This window comes from Podarcis tiliguerta (assembly GCF_965153285.1).
Source record: "Podarcis tiliguerta genome assembly, chromosome: 12".
Taxonomy (NCBI): domain Eukaryota; kingdom Metazoa; phylum Chordata; class Lepidosauria; order Squamata; family Lacertidae; genus Podarcis; species Podarcis tiliguerta.
In genome coordinates, this window is record NC_139545.1 from 16,563,838 (window position 1) to 16,583,971 (window position 20,134).

At 41.0% G+C, this 20,134-nt stretch overlaps 2 protein-coding genes and 1 long non-coding RNA gene across 7 annotated transcripts in view; 1 reads left to right on the forward strand and 2 right to left on the reverse strand.

Moving 5' to 3' along the window:
- The window catches only part of OSBPL10 (oxysterol binding protein like 10), a 74,578-nt gene extending 70,041 nt beyond the window's left edge, over window positions 1-4,537 (forward strand). For all 5 annotated transcript variants that reach the window (XR_014503341.1, XM_083404830.1, XM_083404831.1 and 2 more), the window contains 2 exons: window positions 2,552-2,705; window positions 4,428-4,537. Coding sequence is in view for 4 of the 5 variants with exons in the window: in XM_083404830.1 (XP_083260956.1) it covers window positions 2,552-2,705; window positions 4,428-4,472 (199 nt within the window). In the remaining variant the exon portion in view is untranslated. The remainder of the gene's footprint in view (window positions 1-2,551; window positions 2,706-4,427) is intronic.
- The window catches only part of LOC310660487, a 330,629-nt gene that overhangs the window by 119,282 nt on the left and 191,213 nt on the right, over window positions 1-20,134 (reverse strand). The gene's annotated exons all lie outside the window — the stretch shown is intronic.
- The window catches only part of STT3B (STT3 oligosaccharyltransferase complex catalytic subunit B), a 43,980-nt gene continuing 34,998 nt past the window's right edge, over window positions 11,153-20,134 (reverse strand). The window contains exons 12-16 of the mRNA XM_083404829.1: window positions 19,591-19,762; window positions 18,400-18,573; window positions 17,489-17,602; window positions 15,318-15,530; window positions 11,153-12,712 (exon numbers count right to left, since the gene is read on the reverse strand). Of these exons, the coding sequence (XP_083260955.1) occupies window positions 12,632-12,712; window positions 15,318-15,530; window positions 17,489-17,602; window positions 18,400-18,573; window positions 19,591-19,762 (754 nt within the window). The 3' untranslated portion in view covers window positions 11,153-12,631. The remainder of the gene's footprint in view (window positions 12,713-15,317; window positions 15,531-17,488; window positions 17,603-18,399; window positions 18,574-19,590; window positions 19,763-20,134) is intronic.

A 20,134-nucleotide genomic window follows, 5' to 3' on the forward strand; every position in this document is an offset into this window, starting at 1 on the left:
ATCATGACTAGTTGCGCTTAAGAGAAGCAGGAGAAGAAAGGATATATTGAAGCACTTGTCCCTGTTTGTACAGCAGTGTGGAAAGAGCAACATAACTATCTTGCTTCCCTAAGGATGTTTCCAAGTTTTCGGTTTTTTCCCCAATGACTTGTATGCTGAATCAGCATGCTGACATTCTGCCTGCATGGGGATTCTTCCACCCACTGTGCTAATTGCTGCTGCGCAAAGGCTCTTGGAAGCTGCTTTCCCGTAGATGTTATTTTTGTTTGTTGAATGTTTATCCCTCTAATACTGAGGGCCCAGAACAAGCAAGAAGAAAAGTCACGTAGTACATTGATATCATTGGGAGAAGGGCTGTAGTTTAGGGAATCATAGCTCAGTGGTGGAGCATCTCTCTTGTATGCCATGGTCCCAAATTCAATTCCCGGGATCTTCAGGTAGGGCTGGAAGAAACTCCCTGTCTGAAAATCTTGAGAGTTGCTGCCAAGTCAGTGCAGACAAAACAGAGTTATAGGTAAGCTCAATGACATTCGCACACTCCACCCATGAAATTTTTGCAGAGATTTTGTTCCCAAATGTTGCCACCCTGCACTAAGATACAATTCCTTTTCTCACTAACTGATGGAGAATGATGGGTAGCCCAGGGAAAATGGGGGATCGTCACAGCAGTAATCTGGACTGTTGGGCTTAGGTGAATTTCTCTCAGAAGAGGATTCTAGAGTTGAAGCTCACCTACAGGTGGTACAATCGTACCTTGGAAGTCGAACGGAATCCGTTCCAGAAGTCTGTTTGACTTAAAATGTTTGGAAACCAAAGCGCAACTTCCGATTGGCTGCAGGAAGCTCCTGCAGCCAATCGGAAGCCGCAGAAGCCCTGTTGGACGTTCGGCTTCCAAAAAAAGTTTGAAAACTGGAACACTCGCTTCCGGTTATCGTTCGGGAGCCAAAAGGTTGGGCAACTAAGCCGTTCAGTATCCAAGGTACGACTGAAGTACGGAAGCTGGTGCTGATACGCCCAGGAACCTAACCAAAATGTTGTAGAGATTGCGCCTTCTCAGGCACACTCCTCCACATGCCCCCAAATCCAACCCCTCTGGACAGCAGTCCAACAAGAGATACGCAAACAAGATTAACAAAATATGCAAGAGATTAGCTAAACAGGTATTAGAACTAACCCCAGAACTGGCCCTACTGAACATCTTTCCAAGATCATAATGACCATTTACATTATACAGAGTTTATAACCCACCTACTCTCAGCGGCCAGAAGCCTTGTAGCCAGACACTGGCGAGACCTGACAGGAGTGAACATGGGCCACTGGTACCAAATTGTATGGGAAACTAGAAAAGCTAACCAACAAACGGACACGGGGACAAATAGAAGAGGACGCCTTCCCCCCAAGTATGGCTCCCCTTTATCACATGCATGGCCCAACAAAAAAACGACAAGAACCCACTGTCAGCATATGAATCAATCTGGCTTTCTTGACCCAACAAGCCCCTCCCCCCCACAAATGTAAACAAACCCAAACTGCAGCCAACCACAGACAACTGACCACATCCTGCGCCCCCAAACCCTCTCATGACCAAGGAAATGTAACAGGTGAATAGAAAGAGAACCTATTCGGTTGATACTGACACAAAACCCCACATGTACATTATAAAAAAGAATATAGGTTTCACCACCACCCCTCCTCTCCCCCCTCCTCTTCCCTGACTCAACACTAATGTCTCATAACAAATTTAACTGATCTGTAAGAAAGACTGTACCACCCGAAAAAGAGACAAGGCATGTACTTTTGTAAACCAATAAAATCTTGAATAAAAATTATTAAAGTAAAAACAAGAAGAAGAAGAGGAGGAGTTTGGATTTGATACCCCGCTTTATCACTACCCGAAGGAGTCTCAGAGCGGCTAACATTCTCCTTTCCCTTCCTCCCCCACAACAAACACTCTGTGAGGTAAGTGGGGCTGAGAGACTTCAGAGAAGTGTGACTGGCCCAAGGTCACCCAGCAGCTGCATGTGGAGGAGCGGAGACGCGAACCCGGTTCACCAGATTACGAGTCTACTGCTCTTAACCACTACACTATACTGGCTCTCTAGAATCTTCACACTGGCGACAGGGTTTTCAGGACCCTTTGGAGAACCATGGATGACCCAACTGCGCTCCCCGGTCAGTGTGGACCCACAGCGCAGGGCAGGCGCGGTTCCCTCGGAGAAGCGGTGAGCAGCCCCCTTCTCCCATCCCACGCCACAGGCCTTCGGGTCTCTGCCGGGAGAGGGGCGGCGAGGTGGGTGAGCGGCTGGTGGCGGGCTGCGATCCCGGCTCCAGGACCTGACTAAACCCTCGAGCGGCCCCTGTGCTCCCGTGGCCGCGTTTCCCAGAGACTCGCTGTGTGAAGATTCTAGAGTTGCATGCTATTCCCTCCTGCTAGGCTTTGATTGTTTTCCACCTGTTGGCTAGGAGTTTCCTTTCCATTCCAAAAAGCGGGCTGGCAATTTTCTTCATTCCCTCCAATTCCCTTTATGTCCTGCTCTGATCTGCTCGACAGGCATCTTTGGCAGCACGTTACGAACGCCCTGAGAGAAGGCAACATCAGCGCAGCAACAGACCACAAACAGCTTCTTGAGGAGAGGCAGCGAGTAGAGGAGCGGCAGCGAGCAATTAGCAATACGGTCTGGAAACCAAAATATTTCATCAAAGAGGTAACGAGACTGCAGGCAGCCTTTTATTTTTCCTCTGACCATGGCAACGCATTAAACAACTGTGTTCAGACATCATGCTCAACTAGGGTTAGCAAGATGTGAATGAACCTTGCATCCTCCTGTGTGCTCATGTGTCTCCTTCCCCTCCTCTCTTGTCCTCGCCTCAAGGAGGACTTCATGCCTTTTGTTGACCACACATTGCTGTGTTGCCTGTACCTGGAACTGTGATTATCATTAACTTCGCCTAGTTTAAGCAAACCCACTTCAGAAACCATGGTTTGAAACCATGGCTTGCTGGACCAAACCATGGTTAACATTAAGCGCGTACGATATTTACTAAAATAGGGAGTAACTGCTTCTGAATTCCATCAAATCTCTGGCCCCGTGTGGAAGGAGAGGAGGAGAGCATTCAAGCCCTGGAGGCAGTTAGCTTCCTTCACTAAATGAAGATATCCTTCAGCGTGATATCTGAACACTGCCAGCATTGTTAGCATCACGAGGACCTTTGATTTTTAAGATTTGTCTTAGCCATAGAACATGCCTTGTTGGAAAGTGCTCTGATGTTGACTCATGCAATATAGATAAAGACGGAGGGAAGACAAATGCCCCATTTAGCAACACTGGAGCAAATTTTGACAAACTATTTTTGGACGCCATTTAAAGTTACTTTTCAGGCTATTCTGCTTAATCTTAGTAACCATTAATTCTTATTAAATGCAGGAAGCCAGGAGATGAATAGAATGGGCGAGATGGAACCTATTAGATGCCTTTTACCACAATAAATATTTTATTCAGTTATTTATAGGGAGACTTTTATGGAGTTCTGCAAAACTCTATGAAATGTCACGAGCCACTACAAGCTTAAAGCAATAAGCTCAGGGCCAAATGTGTGCATCTTTCTGTCTCTTTTTCCTTTTCCTTTCATTGATTTCCCCCTCAGTTTGATATTTTTCTGTGGTTTGTGGAAGAGCTAATATCTAGAAACAGGATTACTGTTGTCCCTCAATAAGAAGACGGTTTTATTGCAAACCATTTTTCTGGAAGCCAGATTGTCTATTATCTTTTCGTTCAGACAGAACATTTAGGGCGGGGGTAGGAATCTGTGCCCCTGCAGATGTTTTTGAACTCCAATCCCCAGCCAGCCTGCTCAGGGATGTAGGGAGTTTTTTAACCCAACACCTGAAGGTCTACTTTCCTCCATCCCTGGTTTAAAGTAAGGTTAATAAATGAGTAGCTTTGGCCACGAGGTGCAATTAGCCTTGCAGACAGAAAACAAGAGGAGCCGAAATAACATTCTCTGGTGAATATATTCCCTGTTAGAGACACCCCAGTAGGAAAATTGCCCTGCCACTGAGATAAAACAAGGCAGACTGCTGTATTAAGCAGGAGTTACAAGTTTGTAAGTGCACCTTATCCACAGGGGAACATTTCTTTAAATCTTTCTCTGTTGTAGATCCAGCTTCACGGAGGCAAGCTCGCTTAGTCTGAGAAGTGGCTTGCTTCCTCAGGAGTGGAGCTATATTGCAGAGAGGCTATCAAAAGAAATGTTTTCTGTGTGGATGGCGTTCTTATTGCCAGATTGTTTGCGACTTTGGGATCACGACTCAGTACATGCAAGCTTTGCAGAAGCTATGCTGGACTTTGCAGAGTATTTAACTTTTTGAAAAATTGTTGTACGGCACTAAAGTGAGACTGACTTGCAATTTCTGTGATTCTTTACAGGGTGAAGGGTGGATATACTTTGATCCCCTCTGGAAGACTCATTGATAATCAACTCACCTGGACTCGAAAGGAGCCCATTTTCTAAGGCATTAAAAGATGCACTTTTTAAATTTCAGGTGTGATCTTAGTCTTGCTATAAAAGCTGCATACTGTGAATTATGCAGCTCAAAACAGCTAAAAGCTCAAGTTTATTGAAGAGCCATTTCCTGTTCATATTAGATATATGCACTTACAGTGTATTGATATATAGACGTCTATTATAGAACCCCCCCCCCCAAATACACGGACGATGATTAAAACTCTGTTCTTTTGCACTCAAGTCACAACGTCCATCACACTGCTTGCAGGATCAGCCTTCGTATTGGTAATTGACACTTTTAGTATTATTATTAGCTGAGATTTTCAATTTTTCACATTGCCAAAAAAAAAAAGAAGAATAAAAAGGGTTTTGCACTTAAGGCCACTTGACACTGACAGCAGTTTCATGGTCAAGCCTGTGGCTGAAACAACTCGCTTTGTCTGACACAAGAAAATTTCCTTTGTGCATCCATACAATAGAATGCTTCTGTCTTGGTGATTCACTCTCAAGCACTCACTTCTCGACGTCTTGTAGGAAGACAGGAATACCTAAGCAGCCTTGTTCATCTGTTGCCCTCATCTTTTCAACTGTGTGCTATGCGCGCCCATTGTCATTCTTTTGAAGACCCAGATCCCCTTGGTGAGTCACCTGCCAGCTGATGCAGCAGAGACTTCTGTTATACCATGCTTTATAGAGCAGGCTTCCTCCACCTCGGCCCTTTTTGGCCTACAACTCCCATGATCCCTAGCTAGCAGGACCAGTGGTCAGGGATGATGGGAATTGTAGTCTCAAAACATCTGGAGGGCCGAGGTTCAGGAAGCCTGCTTTAGAGACTGTTAATTGTTCCTTCAAGTTGTAAGCAGATTCGCCTCGTTTCTGTATACCATTCTTTTGCGATACTAATTGCTTTGATACTTGTCCATATAGGGGGAGCATATGTGTAGCCCCTGAAGAAAATATCAGCTCTACAATAGAGATTTAATTTAGATGCTGAGACTATACTACTTGGCATAAGTTAAGGGCTTTAGAAAGGGGGGGGGGGAGAATTCTGCACCATAGTTTTTGTAGTGTAAGAGAGATGCCCTAAAGCGTTAAGTGACGCCAGAGGTTATCAGAGTACTATCTTCTCTACTATTAAGACTTTTGGGGTTTTTGTAGGAAATTTATGGTCCAAACTGGTTGTTCGGAATACTGTTTATCAGCTGCTGAGAAGGTAGAACAGGGGAGTAAAACCCAGCCCACCCCCGGCCCCATATTTCTCATTTCCTGGTTGATGGCATTTGGAATAACCCAAGAAGCACTGGGCAGTAGAATTGTCTGCACATCAGTCCTTTGGACACAGGTTACAGATGCTTGACTAAGCATAGCCATGTTGAGGTGATGGGGGTGCATATGTACCCCTCTGAATGGTTCAATAGGTAATAGCTCTGTTAGAGCCAGCAGCCATTCTCTCTCTCTCCCTTTTTTGTACATACATTTGAACCATTCATAGATGCGATCGGGATGCACGAAGAAAACCTGATGGGGAGGAATTGCAAGATCCATTTCAGAGTAGGAAAAGGGTTGCGTGAGTTTACCATGAGATCGTTAGAGTAAGGAATTCTAGTTGTGCTTCAGTTGTAGCTGCACAATTGCTCATATATCCTAATGGTTAAATAGGCTTGATTTAAAATAATGGATCAGTGTAGAAGGTTCTCTGCATAGTCCATGAAATCATTTTTACAGTCCCCCTAAATCATTCTACGTATTAGTTAGGAATGCAGATTTTTTTCTTTGTATTATTTTCGTGCCTTGCCTGCTCTGATTCACTACTCACAGATTGTATATTAAAAAAAGGAGAGATACATTAGTTAGCTTTTTAATAATTTTCTCAGCAGAAATGTAAGGTGGCAGTCCAAACTATACACATATATCTATATATAAAGGAATGTATTACAGCTTTGCATTATCCTTGCTTTTAGCTCTTGCCTTTGAAGAGCATCCAACATTTTACCTGAATACCTATGAATCAAGCTCTACCTTTGTCCCTCTTTGTTGTATACTTGTATCAGCATATGAAAGCCATTGTATTTATAAAAGCAAATTTTTCTTAAATGTGTTTAAACCATATTTTAAAGGGGGGAAATGTACATCCTCAGTGTAATACAAATCTTGTTTTAAAAGGAAACTTTTATAGATACTGATTTTCTGTTTTCAAATTCTAAGTCTGAGTGGTCTCTAATTGCAGCAGAACCTGATTTGCACTGCTTGTATAAACTCTTGTTTTAAAGAGGTTAGCCTGTTAAGTCTCTGGTAAACCACAAGTAGTAAACAAATGCTCTCAGTGTCACCTGAAATCTGAAAGTATCACCTCAGTATTTTGCTCATTCGCCAAAGAAATTGTTACATCCTCAGATTACATTATTAATGTTAATTTGAATGTCTAGGTTGTATTTTCCTTTTCTGATTTGGAAATGGTTACCAGTACTGCAGGATAAAGCTACATTTGAATGAACACTTTACAATTCCTGGTGTCTTTTCTACTTAGCACCGCATGGTTTTAAAAAACACCGTTTAACGTTCTAGTAAATACCTTTCTTTCCTCATGTCGGTTAAACACCTGCTTCCTCTACTGAAATCAGCCAGAATTTTATTTTCCAGCACTAAGAGGTGCAGGCTCATATTTGGATAAAGTTAATCAACAAGAGATTCCAAACAGGAAGCCAGGTGGACTCTCCCCTTGCGTTCCAACTTTATGTACCGTTCCTTGTATTTCACAATTATGACAGATTATTTTGGAATATGAAGAAGCAACATGCCTTATTTGTAAGTTATTTCATGTTTGTCTTGCACCTGCGACTGAAGGATTCTTTTCAGTGTAGATGCTGTACACTTTGAATGGTAATGTAAATTTTGATGTTCTTGCAGTTAACCTTTGTGCACAGCTGTAGGACCTATGCAAATTTTTTCTTAAACACAACTGTTCGTAAACGAATTTATACTTATTTGTTTAAGATCCAATTCTCTGGCAGTCACTTCTGATTAGCCTTCCTTTCATAATTTTGTGAACTGAACTCACAAACGAAACACTCAATAAATTTTATTTGAATTTATTGATTCTGATGCGCTGTCTGTTCAGCTCGTTCATAACCGTGTGGGTTGGAAACCAGTATTCACAATGGAGCCAGCATGTAGCTAGTATTAATTGCTAAAACATCCACTCACTCCTGCAGGCATTGCATTAACAAGACTTGGGAGACTTGTGTGTATAATGAACAGGCAAGTTGTGCTTTTCTTAGGAGTTAAACATTGGTCATGGGTCAAGACCAGACCCAAGATGGGTCCTGCCAGCAGCATTTACCACTTTATGAATGAGGCTAAAGGTGGATCTGAGCTCTGAAAAGATGGACTGTGCCATTCAGTTCTGATTCAGTTTATGAACAATGTTGCGGGACTGTTCACCTTGGATAATAAGGTAAGGAAGCAAGTAAGGCTGGACATACTTGGTTTCTTGCTTTTCCAGTCTAAAGGGCATTTTGGTTAACTTCACATAAGCATAAATGGGATTTCTTCTTGGATCTCAGTCTCACGAATGCTTTTGTCAAAACCAGAATTGCTACTTGCCTGGAAAGAGATGGAAAATGCTCTCCACTGGCATCATATTTTCCTCCATTTCCTTGCTGGTCTGTATTACGGGGTGCTTTTTTTTGTTGCTATAACCTGCCAGGACCTTAAGGTGAGCAAATCAAAGCTGAGTAGCAGGAAGATGTGGCAACTGGACTTCTTGTTTTGCAGCAAACCCAGCAAGCTGCCATCTTGGGTGCTCCGGTGCCCGGGTGGGGTCCCAGCCAGAGATTAATGGGGGGGGGGGGTTAGAGGCATGTCTCCCCTGAACTTTCAAGGGTATTGAAAGGGCACCATGTGCGGTCGTCCGTTAATGCCTTTTTCTGCCTGTGAGTGGGGGTGGAAATCCTTGTCTCCTGGATGAAAAGGCGAGGTGGAAAGTTTTGGAAAGAATGAAAGACACTAATTTCTGCTTTGTTGGAGCAGTGGAGGGGAGGGAATATTTTAAGTTATGTTTTTTCTTTGAGATCTGCGTTATGTACCTTCCCCGTAAGCAATGGAATGTAAAGTTTTTGGGAAGAGAGGACTTTAAAGATACCTCTTTACAGTGGATTTATTTTATAACTAAGGACTTTGCCTGAAAAAAGGATGGAGAGTAACAGCCTTGAGGGATTTTGAACCACCCCTTGGAACTTTGTATTGTGAAATAAAAATAGAAAAATATTGTTAATAACTGGATTGACTGTCCGTTAAGCACTCGGAAGAGAATAAACTGTGGAGTTGGATGTAATGGAACTGAGGACCGGCAGGATGGACTGCAGAAAAATTTATTAGTTGAGGGGGCAGGATGGAGAGGAAATACGGATTTTGTTGAGATTAAATCAGCCTACCCCCTTCAAGCTTGAAGTTGGAAATAAGAAGAGTGAAAGGGACAGTATCGACCACAGTGTATACCATATTGAAGGCTTCTGAAACTTTCAGACAGAGAATAAGAGGGATTGTTTATTGAGCTGGCTGTATGTAAAATTGAGGATTAAATTTGGCGAAATGTGAGTGGTGGGTGACAATGGGAGATTGGCAGTGTGGGGGGATGTATATTATATATTCATAAAAAAATAATAATAATCTAGGGGTTTCATTTTCACCCTCTGCATGCAGCACCAGTGAAGCCGAGTTGTTTATTATTGGGGCCAGATGTCAGACAGCAATGTTCAAGGCCATGTTGGGGAAGAATGTGTGCGTGTTTGTCTGTTTTTCTCAGGCAAAGTGTTACTCCAGAGGTATAGGAAGGAAATATTTCAAAATGGATGGCTATTATAGATAGAGGAAAGAGGATTTACTTGGCTGTTTTGAGGACAGGTTATAACAATATATAAAAGCCACAGCAGAAATTGGCAATTGAACACGAAAGGAAAGGCACTCTGCATATTCTTAAGGAGGGCTTGCAGTAGAGTTTTTCAGTGTGGCAGGTTTGTGTTCAGGGTACTTAGAATCATAGAATAGAATCATAGAGTTGGAAGAGACCACAAGGGCCATCGAGTCCAACCCCCTGCCAAGCAGGAAACACCATCAGAGCACTCCTGACATATGGTTGTCAAGCCTCTGCTGAAAGACCTCCAAAGAAGGAGACTCCACCACACTCCTTGGCAGCAAATTCCACTGTCGAACAGCTCTTACTGTCAGGAAGTTCTTCCTAATGTTTAGGTGGAATCTTCTTTCTTGTAGTTTGGATCCATTGCTCCGTGTCCGCTTCTCTGGAGCAGCAGAAAACAACCTTTCTCCCTCCTCTATGTGACATCCTTTTATATATTTGAACATGGCTATATAAAAGGATGTCACATAGGAGGGAGAAAGGTTGTTTTCTGCTGCTCCAGAGAAGCGGACACGGAGCAATGGATCCATACTTAACCGGTGACATCCTTTGTCAGGATACTCATTTGACCCTGCCCCAATCCTCAGTGTTCCATGATCATTGATTGTGCAGAGGAATCTTCACCAGGCTGTTTATAAGTATGAGACCTTGAGGCTCCCTCCCTGCTTGTGGATGGAGGATGCTGTTGTGACTACATAAGGGGGTTGATGGGAGAGTGAGTTCAGTAACAGTCTGGATGGTTTTTGTACATGTTGCTGCTTGTTGCAAACATGGCTAGGAGGCCCAGAAATGCTTCTCAAAAGTGCTGTTTCCGGTCAAGATTTGAGCCTTCCGTGCGAGAGCATTTTGTGTCTCCTGCTTTTCTTGATCAGAGTTTAGCTCAAATGCAGTAGGTGCAGCAACACAACTGCACAAAGGATATGGAGGCCTTTAAGATCCTAGATGGATTCCATGACCTGAGAGGTAAGAGCAGCACTATCAAAAAATGGAGAGTATGAAAGCTGCTGTTTTGCAGACGTATCCTGCAAAAACAACCACCCTTAAGACCACTATAGTAAAATGAATTGTTCCAAGTAACAACAGTCTGGATTTTAGGACAGATCTACACTTGGTATCAAGGTTGGATTGGAGTCTTGTACTGAAGAAGTAACCAATTTCCCACTAGAACTGAAACTCAGAATTTAAATGTGGTACTGGGTACAAGAACCCATAAGGAAGCCAGTGTAAACCAGAGGTATCAGTCCAAATTTAACGTCCCATAAATATGAGATGTACTAGATCAGTGTTAAGGATTAAGCCTGCAAGCATAAAGCTTATTTATTACTTGCAAATGGTTTAAACATCTGTTTTCCAAACATATTATATTGTGGAACATGAAGGGTTGTCTCCAATAGTGACCCTCTGCTGATAGAAAGCTCTTTGACTGGTACATGATTTTGAGGCAATGTTTGGCAAATCCCCCTATCGCCTGCAGGCCTTCCACCACCAACTTCAACCAGAGCTAATTTTTTGGGGGGTTGGGAATAGCTGAAGATTGCCTTGATCCACGTTGCATACTAGAAAGCTTTGCTGATCCTTCTGTCAGCAGAAAGACAGCAACTGGATGAAACACTATTCCCTCAGTGACTGGGCAAAGGGTAGATCATCGTAAGAGAATTTGTAAGCAAGTCCATAAGCAGAACTGGCAAAGCTTAATGTAAGATAATAAAAAAAGGAACAACAGCCAACCACTTAACACAAAACTTGATTTAACTTTATTTTTCCCTATAGTCAACAACGGGTCTGCATTGAGCTTGAAAGCAACAAAGTAATATAATCTCAATGACAAAGGGTCAGAAATCCAGATTGTTATTTTGTGAAAATGTTGCCACTGCATTATTGATTTAATAACCTCTTTACTCAAAAATGAATTTACAAATAAAAATTATACATCTGAGAAGAAAAGTCAGCAGTAACATTCTCACTGAGCAATAGATAATTTTTTGTTTTGTTTGGAAGGTACATACTATTCTGCTTTACACCAATACATCTGGTATAAGCTGTTTACTATATTGAAATTATGTCCTGTGGCTGTCAGGTGAGCCATACCCCCAAACACATTTAACTTTATTAAAATAACTAAAGGATGTTCAAGTCTGTAAGGTTTCCTATAGTTGGAAAGTGAACGTGTTCAGTCTCCATAATTTAGTGCACTTGATAATTGTCTTTTTAATAAAATAGAAAAGACAAAGCACATAGTCAAGCAAAAAGTTTCCCATCAACTGAAGCACTAAATAAAAATATGGAGAAAAGCCAGTCATTTCCACAACCCCGTGAAAATGGAGGCAGGTTTATAAACCATCTGCCTTTCAGTAGCCACAGAAAGACTTTGGATACTTGTCAAAAAACATCTCCTAACAGGCCAAATTATGGTTTAATGAAAATATGAAGCTAAACAAGCAAAATCTGAGAACACCAGGTGCTAGGGTGCTCAGTAGCATTCATTACTGTCGTGTCTGATTTAAGATACAAATTTAGCCCTTGTATCTACCTACAAGATTTGCCCTATATAGTCCAAGAATACACCTGCATATGGGTAGCAAGACCACCTCTTCTCAAAACAAGTTGCATAATCCAATTATATAATCTGTCCGGTGATTAGTGAAACTGCAGCTTGGTTTACAGTCCAGCACACAACATACAGCAAGAGGAGAGTACATTTCATGAAGTCTTGTAAAATAAATACCTTTAAAGGAGTCCTAGTAGCTGAATATAAAAATATCCACACTCCTGAAAGTGTCAGACCAAGGCTAGTCAATTCATACATTTCACCATTCCAGTAAGATATTGCTGTTCAGCTCAACTACTTAAAAAAAATCTCGACAAGTATGCATGTGCCAAGGACCGAATTAAAGGGCTCTTTGGTGCAATCAGTCCAAATTCAATCGATTGGAAGGATAATATGTACCAGTAAAATTAAAAAAATCAAAAAAAAATCTGCTGCTAGACCTGGACAGCAGCTCAGTCTTGCTCCACAATACAAATCTAAAACAGCTGTTCTCAATAAGCCAAAAATTTTAAAGTCAGACATTGCCTGAAAGTTTTGTACAATAATCTGGACCAATGATGGTTCTGTACCCTCATGTTGCTGTGAAACATGACTTGAGCTAAAGGCAAAGACTGGTTATCTCAAGGACAACTGCTTCAATATTAGCAATCAGTACAGTGTATTTAAACTGTCTTCCTGTTGGGTCTCTTGCCTTTCTTTAAAATTAGTTTATTCTTAATGTAGCCACGCTTCCTTTTGGCAGTCTAAAAAGAAAAACAGAATAGTGTATTAGTTTCTTACAATGCTCTAGTGACTACATCAAGTTCTGCATTGCTCTAGAATATTTAAATATTACATTTGGGGTCAGGGCTAGGAAACTGGCAGGCCTAAGAATCTGAAAATTTTAACAGCCCCACCCTATGCATGTTTTTTCAGAGACAAGTCCCACTGTACTCAGTGGAACCAGTGGAACTTACCCCCTAGTAAGTGTGTTTAAGATTATTGCCTAAATCAGGTAAAACTTAGTTGTAGATGATTTGCAGTAAATTTTCATAAGGGCTACAGAACGCTCTTCTCCATATTTTTGACATTTTACTGGTTCCACGATAACCTTTAACACTCAATACCTTTTCAGAAACTGAACTTTAATCTTTTAAAGAAACTGGGAATCTTGAGATCTTGCCCTGAGATAGGGCAGTATCTAAATTTAATAAATAACAAATAACAATCTGGCTTCATAAATTTATTTCCTATGTACATTTAGTCAACACCCCTTAACGTAGGTTTCTCTTTAGTACTTCGTGTTAAGCGTATTTTTAAAATAAAAGGTAGACAAACACAGCATCCATTTTTCCCTCTACAATTGTGCCTCCCAGAAATATTTTAAGCAATTTTAACCTTGGGTTGGATTCTACAAAATAGCTGAGCTAATGGGAGCCATCACAGTGATGTGATAATTATATGTTAAAGCAAGGTTTGCTTGCCACATGGCAGGCAAGACAGGTAACAGACTTTTCCTGGGGTCTGATATACTGACAAAAATATGGCTGTCATTTCCTTTATCACTGGGACACAACTATTCTGGCACTACATCAAAAAGTTAGACTATAAGGCTATTATATGCAGGGTACAGTACAATTTAGATCCTTAATTCTAAAAGCAACTTTGCCTTACACTCTCAAAGGGAAGGGGAAATTTTGAACTGACCTTTTTCCTGGAAGCAAAAAACTAATATAAAGACTTGCAGTTGCATACCGCTATCGCTTATTTTAAGCCCTACATCCTTGACTCATCCACACTCATATCCCCAAAACTAGAAATGTGATTTGCTCATCTTAAGACTTCCAAAAATGAGGACAAGATTTTTTGCTGCAAAGGTACATGTCAACGTACAGCAAGTCCAACTAGCATCTGCAACACTGAATCTGAAAATTCTCAGTACCTCATTCCAAAACGTGTATGACTCCAATGCCAGAAAAAAACACAACCCACATGGTATGATAATACACTGACATTCCAACCTCGCAACTATTGCAAATTGTGTTCATATGTTGCTCGTCCTATGTTTTTCAACACAACATGAACATGTCACTACCACATGATTTATGTTATGTGTGTATGATGATTTTTAAGGGTGTAAGACAGAGGTTGGCAGCCTAAGGCCCATGGGCCAAAACTGGCCTATGAGCTTCTTGGAAATGGCCCATGGCCATTTTGTGGATTGGCATGGGGATTCCATGCTCCCCCCCCCCCAGTGCCATTTTTTCTCTCACTGGGGGGACCGACTTCCGGGTTGGAAGAGCACCGGAAATAGTGTGTGCACATGTGCACAGGCGCTCCTTCATCCCGGAAGTGTGCTGGAAATTGCTTGAGCGGGCGTGCACGCTCCGGCCCACCGAGAGGTCTGCCAGGGAGTGGACCGGACCGGCCTCAAAAAACGTTGCCAACCCCTGGTGTAAGAATATGCACAGTTTAATATGGGCAATTGCTTCTGTACACCTGCATAATAGGTACATGCAGGAAGCCAGCAGCACCAAACCGGGAGAACTCAAAAGACAATTGGGATGTAAATACTGTATAGCAGAAAACATTTGTGCATAAAAGTAGAAGCCAGAAAACACCTTTAGTGGCTTACACGGGTATGTGTGAATATGTCCTTGCCACTCAAGTATCAAGTTATTAATCAATTTACTCTTTGAATGCTTTTCCGACATCCAACAACGTCAATAGTTTATATAGTCAGCGGTTAACTCTATACAACTCTGCCCTTGAAGTGTCCTTCCTAAAAGATTAAACACTGCCTGTCCATAAGGTTCTATTTATTTTGCAAGGAATCATGTAAAAAGGGGGGGAGTTTGTTTAAAAGGATTTTATTTCCATGCCTGAACACTTTTATATTCAACAGAGTAGCGCGCACACATAAAAATGAAAACCTGTGTAAGACAATTTCAAAAGGAGTAAGCCAGACACTCAAGCTGTCAACAAAAGCTCCAGGTTTAATTATTTTACAAAAAAAAAAGAAGTCATTCTGAAATTTCTAAGTATCACTTTTCAGAAAGACACTTTCACATTTTACTCAGTGAGCTGTCATGGTTACTAAAACACTACTTACGTATTTTGGATAGTACTCTGTTACACTTTGCTGGGATTTTCAAGAGATTCTGAGACAGCCTGCCAATTAGCACAACAATGAATCTAGTTGCCCTCACAAGCTTTGTCAGTGTTAGTTAACCATGGTTACCATCAGGCAGGTCTGATATTTGATACAAACTCTCTCTGCATCTGGCTAGTAGAAAGAACTAAATCATATAGTTGGTAAATTTGTGTAACACTATGAACCGCCTTAGGGATACTTCACTGGGAACCCACCTTTTTTGACAAATACTTTTGTTTTGGTAAAATGTTGGTTAGCCTAGGCTTATGATCCAGTGTCTCTCTGTTGTCTAGCTGTTTCACTTTATATATTCTAACAAGCCAGTGCTCTGATGTGAAGGCTTCTTCCAAATGTTTAAACTTAATGTCCTTGTTGCCAATCTCAGCATTGCGGGTGCGATCAAATCCTGGAGGTGTCCGAAAATCCAGCTACAAAAAGTTAACGTCACACATTAGGTTGAAGATATAAAATGCAATCCTGCGAACAGAACTCAATCCAAGTACTACTTTGAAAAATATCTCCCAGTGTTCCAAGTTCTAAAATATACATGAGTTGTCATACGTTTTACAATAGAATATTGCTATGGGGCCCTTAACTTCAAATTGGTACACTGCGGTATAAAACTATAACATTTAAATCAACTGATACCAGTGGGAGTTGGTAAAGGATCACTGTTGTGTGCTTTTATCTCCTATTACCTTCAGAACTCTGGCAGTCCCTGTTAGAGTAACGCATTACAGCAGTGGTTTTCAACCAGTGTGCTGCGGCAACACTGGCCTCAGTCCCCCTTTCCTTCCCACCTCCCTCTGATGCCCTCTTGCGTCTCTGCCTCCCAAAGGCTTGCGTGGCTGTTTGTTGTAGCAGCCCTGGCTACAAGCTCCCCAGGCAAACGGTGCTTCTGCGGCTGGCTTGGGGGTGCTTCCTAAGCTCCTGTGGGGCAATGTGAGGAGGCACCTCTCTTTGGGGTGAGGGGGGCAGCTCAGAGACCAGGGGTGGCAGCAGGGGCTGCCCGGAGGACTCCAAAGGAGAGAGCAGAAGAGAGGAGGCCAAGGGAACACTCCACAAGGGAGGGTGTTCAAAAAGTGAGGGGCTGCTGGCTCTGCAGGCAAGGGGTGACATAACTGGGCTCCTGAGTGCCGCAGAAAAAAATGGAGCTGTGGATCCCAGAAGGTTGAAAACCTCTGCATTACTGTCATCAAGCCTGTAAGTAATGGGATGCCAGATTTCTTCTGGGAAGGTTTTGGTAAAAGGTGCTTGGTGATGAGAGCTACATTGACAAGACAACTCTCAAGTTGTGCACCTGCTGCTACAAGATTCTGATGTCATCCAAAAGAGGTTGCACACATCTACATCTGTCATCTGGTTCCCCTAATGGTTTGTTCAGCCGCATCCAATACCAAACCGCCTCCAAGCACCAGTTTCGATTTTACACCACCTCCCTGGGATCAGATGATCGCAACTGAAAGGCAGAGTTGCGAGTCATACCACTGACACCCAAGCTAAACTTCCAGATTACCCCATCCAGACATTTCCTTTAAATGTATTAAATTTAAAACTTATATGCCTTATTTCTTTTTCTAAGAAAATCCCAATGTGGCCTATAGCATGTGCATTTAAAAAAACAATTAATTCAAAGATTAGCTTAAAATACATATTATACAAACTTGTAGCCCACAGAAGAAACATGTACTGTGAAATCTACAATTTTCATTGTAAAAATTAGAAACGGCAACTTTCACATAAGAAATATAACAGATAATGAATTACATTCCTTTGTCTGCCCTTTATTTAACTTTGTAATATAAGCTCATATTAACCAGCTCTTCCTAGTTACTTATAATGAAAGCTCCATGCAGATGTTAATACCAACCTGATTCTTTAACCCTGGGGTTACAAGAGCTCAGAGCATATTTGACCTCTACTCCCACTTCCTTTCCCTCTTAGCCCTTTGGCTATTTTATCATATTAGCACTAAAGTACTATAATACTATACTAATGGGTGTCCCTCACTGGATCTTGATAGAAGGCTATTTGATCCAGTAAGTCTCCCATCAACTAAACAGCGATTGAAGCACTCTTCAGGTTGATACTATTCCCCTTCCCACCTAGAGCCACCTGTCAATCTGCTCTAGAGGTTTGGGAGAATCACTGAAGACCATCCCAATTCTTATTCTGCTGATGGAAGACTACACAACCCTATGGATTATTTGAGGGATACACAGGTTAGTTGCTAAACTATATTCTAAAAACTAGCACTGTATTTAAGTTTTGCCGATTTTAACTTTTATTGATAATTATATTGCGCATATTGCTTAGAGATTTTCCGGATTAAGTGGCCTACATTTCCCCCCCAAAGAAACATTTAAGATAGCAAAATTTCACTAACCTGCATTTCTCCAAATCTGTAATATGACATTTTATACATGAGACAGTTTAGCAAGGTTGGAGAGCCTGCTTTATCAACTCGAAACTCTCCCTGTGGAGTAAAATAGTCGCTTTCCTTTAGGGAGAAAAAGGAAATACAATTAGTGTTATGTATGTTGCCGCAATATGGGAAATAAAGTGGTGCTGTAACTGGTTTCTACTTCAAATAAACTGACTTAACTCTCACAGACTGAGGCTCAATCTTGTTTTTTTCTATACAGGCTGTAACCATGATTTTTGAGGGGGGTACAGTAGCAAAATTATTACTTAAGCATTCAGAAATTGAATGATTGGATTATTCAACTGTAAGAATATTCAGCTGTGTCACCAAGAAAGACACATTTCTGAACATCCATAAGCAGTGCTTTTTTTCTGGGGGGATGCAGGGGCATTGCATACCCCTAAACATTTTGTGAATCTTTGTAGTTTTGTCCATTTAATGTGTTTTATTTCCCCCGATTCGAACTATAAAATGGTGATTTTTTTGATTTAAAATGTGAGTACCTCTAAACATTTTTTAAAGAAAGCAGCACCGTCCATAAGGGAAGACCACAATTTGTTCTCATTTCAACTTACTACTGATCTTATCAGGTATATTATGATATGGCACCAATGTCTGATAAGGCCTGATTTGAAGCAATCCCTCAACATAAAATACTATCATTTATTACATAAAATACTACGACTATTAGGATGTCATCTAATTATAGCTCTACTGAGAAGTACCTAGAATCCAGAGAATATATCAGGAAAATTTCTCAATAGAAGTGTGGCAGAATTAGAAGCAAGATCTTGATAGATTGTACCAAAAGACCTAACATAATTACTAAAGGGTTTTTTTTTTGGGGGGGGGCAATTTATATTTCAACTCACCCTGATATCTTTAGGATGTTCTCCTTCCGCTATCCTCACCATCCACAAGAATTTGTTGATATCATCACCAGAGTAGCCAATTACACCTCCAAAAATTATTAACACATAATCCACATCCAGACTCTTCATGATCTCATAAGCTGCTGTCTCATTTGAAGACATAGCTTTTCCTACCTGCAATAAAGAGAGTTATTTCTAAAACTTGCAAGCGTTCTGGTCTAAAAAGCAGTTATTAACCAACCAGTCAAGATATATCATTAGCCCATGTTATTAGAGGTCATTTCACCCAATGTGAAATATAGAACTGAAATAATCGTAGCATCGAGTTTAACTAAAAGATACACGAGAGTCAGTGGTTGGCTTAAAATATGTATAAACACAAATATAAAATAAAACATAAAACACTATAATTATATATCTTTCAAGCCTAAAACCTCAGTTACGTTCAGTATGTGGCAACACTACAGCACATATTTTTGTAGTCATTGGCCCAGTTAAGATGTCATAAACCATGGTTTATTATATAAATCGGGCCACTTTTTATGAAGACAGCTGTAGCCCCATTAGAATATACTCTTGCCCTGCTGCTCCTCTCAGCAAGAGGAGTCCAAAGGGAGTAGTGATAATGGTCATTGTCCTTTAACACAGTTGACAGGCTGTGGATATAAACAGGATAAGGTCAGGTAGATATCTCAATGTTTATTGAGAATAAAGGTTGAATCCCTGCTTTCTGTTTCAAATTCTATGTTATCAGATATCACCATCAACCTAGAAAACGAACATTTCTCAAACATGATCTTGGAGTTAAGGCATAAAATACAGCAACATAATGGAAAGCAAACTTCAGCATATATTTAAATGTACCGTATTTTTCGCTCTATAAGACGCACCAGACCACAAGACGCACCTAGTTTTTGGAGGAGGAAAACAAGAAAAAAAATATTCTGAATCTCAGAAGAGAGACTGGAAAGGGATCGCTGCACAGTGAAAGCAGCAATCCCTCTTGCTGTTCTGGCTTCTGGGATAGCTGCTCAGCCTGCATTCACTCCATAAGATGCACACACATTTCCCCTTACTTTTTAGGAGGGAAAAAGTGAATCTTATAGAGCAACAAATACGGTAATTGTTTATAAATCTAGAGCCACCTGTTCTGTCACCCAGTTCTCAATAAACAGAAGTACCACTACATACCAGGGCTATGTGGCTGTTATTCCAAGTATTATTGTCAACTAGAGTAGTCCGATTTGCCATTCCTGCTATCTGATAGCCATAATCCCACCAAGACATTACTCTGGCATGTTCATCTGTGTTTTGTCTTAGCCAATAGTAGGCTTCTCTGAAGTCATCCAAAATGTTTCGGGTGCTGCAACAGAAAAAAACCCCCAGAAAGTACAACACTGTTTCATAGGAAAGCAGACTCACTTTGATTAGATCTTATTTATTCTACTCCATTTATGAACTGCTTCCTATAAAGCATCTTAAAGTGAATAAAGGGTTTCAGATATTTGTAGCCTCTTTTAGTGGAGAGGGATCTGTAAGACCAGTCTTTATCTGTATGGTTGGGCTTATAGATTTCATTGGTTGTTTGGTTGTTATACAAAGTTGTTTATTGGTTATGTAAATTGTTTTGGGTCACTTTTGTGAGGAAAAGATATAACTTTAAAGGCAAATATGATTTAAAAAGGAAAAATAAAAACACATGCAAAGCAATTTCATATATAAAAGCAATTTCCTA